The following is a 6,301-nucleotide window of genomic DNA, read 5'->3' as shown; positions in this document are numbered from 1 at the left end:
ATTTTTTTTTTATATATATATATATTTTTTTTTTATATATATATATATTTTTTTTTATATATATATTTTTTTTATTTTATATATATATATATATATATATTTTTTTTTATTATTCAGTGCATAGTCTTAAACTGCTTCCAATCATCATCAAATGCCTGATTCAAATTATATCTGTCAACTTATCTGCAAATCATGATATTCAACAAGCAATACATGAATCATTTAAGTTCTTATTGGAAACTCTTGTAACATTGGCTACAAGTAAGTCTGACACGAATACACTAACCCTGGTGAGTGTTACTTCAATGTATTTTTAAATTCTTTTTATTGAATTTATATGCGCATGTGTATTCATACATACTAGTATTATAAATACATGGTCTGTCATAATTTGTTATTGTGATACCATTTTCAAATAATTTTTTAATCAAAGTGTAATAGCCACTCAAAATATGAAATAAATATTGTACAAAATGTATATGCACACATTTCATTTCAGAAATATGGGTTAGTTACTACTTCAGAAATAGTAATGTTAAGGCATTGTTGTACATGTCAAGCAAACTTTTTAAATTTCAGTATCTTCAAGGACAGTGGAAGGAGGAGTTCAGGAGTGGTTCTTCATCCAAGAGGATTATTTAGCAAGTAGGAGAGTACAGCTTCAATTAATGATGCACCTAGTGTCAATTAGGGTAGTAGAGTGTTACTCCATCAGTATTTCTGGACACCATCCTCAGGTTTTATATGCTTATTTCATGTCATTTGAATATCAGTCAAACATCATTTGATGCATTCTAAAAGATTTAAGTTTTCTTTCATGATACATACATTGAGGATAGCTTGGATCATTGAGCTCAGTTCTGCAAGGAAATGCTAACGTTCCTTTGGAATGATAATTCAGTCAAAGGGGTAACATTTCATGTGGTCAGAATCCTCAATTAACACTTTAGCCACATTGTGCACCATATACAGTACACGGGTAACTGTCCCAACCTGCATCATGTACCACTATTGGTACACAGTATAAATTGTAAAACATTTTAAAAACTGATATTTTAATGAACTCAGTCGCCGTTATACATGATTTATGTTTTAGAAATGAAAAGTAATAACTAGATTTTGCAAATTTATAACATATATTCCTCTTCCATTATTAAAAGTTCTCAATAATAATAAAGTAAAATAAGTAATAAGAAAAAACAACTGAACAAAATGCTGGTGAGGCTTAATGGCTAAACTCAGAGATGTGTTTAAAATGTTAATACTACTGTTGAGATTGTCAATGCATATGTAAATTAAGAGAGTGATATAATGATGTAAATCAATTAAAACCAATAAAAAAATAGCTCAACTATCACTACACAACTTCATCCCATTCTCAGTTAACAAAAATGTGAGAAAATATACTATATATTACACACACACACACACACACACACACACACACACACACACACACAATCTCTCTCTCTCCCTCTCTCTTTCTCTGAAGGACACCAACAATTTTTTATTTTATTTTAAAATTATTTCAAGCATGACTGTGTAGTAAGAAGCTTGCTTCCCGAACACATGGTTCAGGGTTCAATCCCACTGTGTGACATCTTGGGCAAGTGTATTTTACTATAGTGTTGGACCAACCAAGACCTTGAGAGTGGATTTGATAGATGGAAACTGAAAGAAGCCTGTTGTGTATGTGTGTGTCTTTGTGTCTGTGTTTGTCACCACCACCACTTGACAACTGTTGTAGGTGTGTTTATACCCCTGCAACTTAGTAGTTCAGCAAAAGAGACTGATAGAGTAAGTACTAGGGTTAAGGGGTAGGGGAATCCTGGGGTCGATTTGTTTGACTAAAACCCTTCAAGGCAGTGCTCCAGCATGGCTGAAATCAAATGACTGAAACAAGTAAAAGATAAAAGATATATAAATAATTGTTGTTACCTAACTTCTTTAAAAATGAATTTGGATGTTTTAGGACGTATCTTGCTTCATTCAAAAAGCTCTCAGCTTCACCAAATACTATCATCAATACTGGTTTGATAACAACCAGGTAGAAATCCATGATATTCTTGTAGTGAAGAACAATTCACACAATGCGTTCCTTGTAAATCTTACATCTTAGAGATGAGTGTTGCCCCCATTGCTCTGATGCCCAACACCTCTTGCAGCAAATGGAGAACAGATGGTGGATTAAGAAAGCTGAAGAGATCCAGTGCTACTCTGACACCAATGACAGTTACTACTATGGAGCCAACAAAAGCTATTTATGGTCCAACATCGAAGCACAACATATCTGTTTGCAGTGTTGACGGAAACATTTTTCTGAAGGATTCTGACCAAATTCTCTCTCCATGTTCATAATATTTCAAAGATCTTCTCAACTGTCATAATGAGGTTGATCCAGCTATTCTGAGTCAGTTTCTCAGCCTTCCCATCATTGAAGAGCTCTGAACTCCTTTGAAGAGGTCTTTTGGGCAATCTGATCTCTCCATAACAGAAAGTCATCTGGATCGGACAGCAGATCTAAAATCTACAAGTATAGTAGCATCACACTGCACAGCCATCTTCTCAGACTGTTCAGGGCCACCTGAGACACCAACCTTCTTCCTCAAGTGTGGGAAAATATGAGCATCATCATCTCCATCTACAAGAGAAAGGGTGATCCTGCCATCTGCAAAAATAGTTGCAGAATTTTCATTCTGGCGGTGGCTGGGAAAATGTTTGCTTGCATTTTTTCTCCCATTCCATCTCCCTTCTCACAGAGAGAGTTCTCTGAGAGTCATAGTGTTCTCCAAGAGCCATAGTGTGTTTTCTGTAGGAATCACAGTACCACTCACATGATCTTTGTTGCATGCTAAATTCAAGAGGGGAAGAGAACAGTATCATGATCTCTGCTTGATTTTCATGAATTTATCAAAGGTGTTTGACACTAAATTGCAAGCTTCTCTGGAGCCTTCTGCAGAAGATTGTGTGTCCACGAAAGCTTTTGCAATTCATCCAATTGTCCCATGAGGGCATGAAAACTTGTGTAGCCATTGACGGTCAAGAATCAGACCCTTTTGATGTCAGCATCAGTATGAAATAATGCTGTGTACTTGCTCCTATTCTTTTCAACCTCTTCATCGCAGCCTTTGCTCCCCTCACATGGAGTGAGTTCGAAAGTGCAGAATCTGTAGTATTTGCTGGAGTTTGTGAGTCCGTTTGAGGTACGGAGGGAACCGAATGTAAGTCCCCCTCAATAAAGGCTTTTTTCAAACGATCAATCAATACCGTATTTCGTTTACCTCCAATATCAAGAACAAAATACTTGGGTTCTCTTTTGATAACTTTGTAGAGCCTGGAATATGGTGGCGGAAGTTGAGATGGTATCCCATCATTCCTCACGAAAACATGAGTCCAAGTGTTGATGTCTTTTGGGACATGTGAAACCACGTTCTGTTGTCTGGGGCCTGCAGGTGACAAATGTAACATGGATGTCCGCAATCGGTGCACATATTGTGCTGGGTCAGGAAGGTGTTGTGATGAAACAGGTTCGATCATCTGCCCTGGTAAGGTGAGTGCTGTGCCATAGACGAGTTCAGCTGGAGTATATCCAGATTCCTCCTTAACCGTGGATCGAATACCAAGAAGGATGAGGGGGAGATGTTCCAGCCAGTGAGAACTGTCTGAAGAAGCTTTTATGGATGCCTTGAGTTGGCAGTGAAAACGTTCGACCATGCCATTTGCTGCAGGGTGGTAAGCCGTAGTGTGCGTGTGTTTACACCCGAGGAGACGAGTCAGCTCGGTGAAGAGGTGGGAATCAAACTGATGTCCTCTGTCGGCGGTGGTTGTTGCGGGTGTGCCAAAATGAGAAACCCATTGTGATATCAACGTCTTGGCGACCGTTTCTGCCAATGTATCAGATAAGGGCCAAACTTCAGGCCACTGCGAAAAACGATCTACGCAGGTAAGCAAATATGTATAATTCTGCGATGGTTGCAGGGGTCCCACGATGTCAATGTGAACGTGCTGAAATCGTGCGTCAAGTTGCGGAAAGGAACCGATTGGTGATTTTATGTGCTGGTAGATTTTCACTTTTTGGCACGCGACACCGCATGTGGTCCATTCTCTGATATCCTTGTTGATACTGGTCCACCAAAACGGGTTGATATCAGCTTTTGAGTGGAGCAAATACCAGGATGTGACAGAGAATGCAGAGCAGAGAAAATTTCTTGACAATGTTTCTATGGTATGTAAGGGCGTTGGTGACCGGTGGAGATATCACACCAAATATGGGTCATGGACGATGGTAGCGGAACATGCTGAAATTTCAGAGATGACGAATTCCGGCGCTTTAGAAGTTCTTCGTCATTCTCCTGGTCAGCTGCTATATGTGCCAAATCAATTGTAGCCGTGGTGTGGATAGCATTGATCTGCGTGCATGAAAGTGCATCGATTGCTAAGTTGGTCGTCCCTTTGATGTGGTGTATATCCGTCGTATACTGCGATATGAAGCCGAGGTGGTGGATTTCTCTCGGCGAGTGCCGATCCAGCTTGGTGTTAAATGAATATACCAGTGGTTTGTGGTTGGTGTATATGGCAAAATTGGTACTTTCTAGCATGCTTAATGGCCAGGTATGCTGCTAATAATTCCCAACTGAATGTACTGTATTTCCTTTCCGCGGGTTTTAATCGCTTAGAAAAGAAGGACAACGGTTGCCATATGCCGTCAACAAGCTGCTGAAGTACACCTCCCACTCCGGAATCGGATGCATCAGCAAGTAAACACAGTGGGGCATCTGGTTTTGGATAAACTAACATGGTAGCATTGGATAACGCTTTTTTCAGGGTAGCGAAAGAGGCGAGTTGATCTTCATTTAGGGCAATATTCGTATTTTTGCAAGTTCGCTGGCATAGCATATCCATGAGCGGTTGCGCTATCTCAGCGATGTGGGGTATGAACCTTCAATAGAAATTCGCTAGACCCAGATATTCCCTTAATTTGCGGGGAGATGTGGGAGATGGAAAATCCACAATGGCCTTGACTTTCTCGGGAAGGGAACAAATGCCATCCTTATCAACGATGTGCTTGAGAAAATGAAGGGAAGCAACTCTGAACGAACACTTGCTGGGGTTGATGACAACACTGTATTTGCAGAGCCGTTCGAATAGCAGGTGCAGGTGTTGGTCAGTTTTTTCGTCGAAGCTACTGGCCACGAGTATGTCATCTATGTAGGCATAGACGAAAGGCAACCCTCTAGTAACCATGTCGATAAACCTTTGGAATGTTTGTGCTGTGTTGCGTAGATCAAAAGGCATACACAGGAATTCAAACATTCCGAAGGGTGTCATAACTGCTGTTTTGGGTATGTCCACAGGTTCCACTGGGATTTGGTTGTATGCTTGCAGAAGGTTGATCTTGGAAAAGATGTGAGCTCCATGCAGCGAGCTAGATAAATCCTGCAAATAGGGGACTGGATATGCATCACTTACAGTACTTTTATTCAGCGATCGATAATCACTACAGACTCGCCAATCGGTCAATGATTTTTTGGGGATGCAGTGAATCAGTGAGGACCAGTTACTGCTGGACGGGCAGATGATTCCAAGGTTGAGCATGTGCTGGAATTCCCGCTTGACAGCCTTGAGACGATCAGGTGGTAACCTTCTGGGTCTTGCAGCAACAGGCGGACCGCTAGTTTTGGTGTGGTGGGTGACTTCGTGCTTGATTAACTGGTTGTGGAATACTGGTCGAGCAACATCCGGTTATTCTTTCAGGATAGCACTGTGGCGAGTCGATGTTGTGAGCAGTATAGTTGGGCTGACTGTGGCAATACAAGCGGCTATGCCGCGCACAGTAAGCTGTGTGGTGCTGTTGACAAGTCGTCTGTTTTTAATATCTACCAGGAGACCGAAATGATGCAGGAAATTGGCTCCTAAGATAGGGGTTGGTAGCTTAACAATGACAGATACCCACTGAAAGGTGCGGTGTAGTCCTAAGTTCAGCATTAGGAACTATTCACCGTAGGTTGGAATGGGTGAGTGGTTAACTGCCTGAAGACAGACTGGTGTCTCTTTTCTTTTTCCTGAAGTGGTGGAAACAGGGATGATGCTGACTTCTGCGCCAGTGTCAACCAGGAAATGCGTGCTTTTTACACGATTGCAACCGAAAAACAGGCGACTTTGTTGGTGCGAGCCAGGACCTTCTGTCTCGTTCAATTCCTGGCTGTGTCGTTTCCTGAACTAGGTGATGAAAATGAGCATGGAATTGTGCATTTTTGTGCCCGTGTTCTGAATTATCGGTGGTACCAACACATTTTACGTG

The 6,301-nt window shown here is 40.9% G+C and overlaps 1 protein-coding gene across 5 annotated transcripts in view; it reads left to right on the top strand.

The window, feature by feature from the left end:
- The window catches only part of LOC106881212 (condensin-2 complex subunit G2), a 99,824-nt gene that overhangs the window by 55,233 nt on the left and 38,290 nt on the right, over positions 1-6,301 (top strand). For all 5 annotated transcript variants that reach the window (XM_014931518.1, XM_052967267.1, XM_052967266.1 and 2 more), the window contains one exon: positions 118-290. In XM_014931518.1, coding sequence (XP_014787004.1) covers positions 118-290 — 173 coding nt within the window. The remainder of the gene's footprint in view (positions 1-117; positions 291-6,301) is intronic.

Source organism: Octopus bimaculoides, chromosome 4 (genome assembly GCF_001194135.2).
Source record: "Octopus bimaculoides isolate UCB-OBI-ISO-001 chromosome 4, ASM119413v2, whole genome shotgun sequence".
In the NCBI taxonomy this organism is placed as follows: Eukaryota; Metazoa; Mollusca; class Cephalopoda; order Octopoda; family Octopodidae; genus Octopus; species Octopus bimaculoides.
Note: the sequence above shows the minus strand (reverse complement) of the source record. Positions and strands in the feature narration are given on the sequence as shown.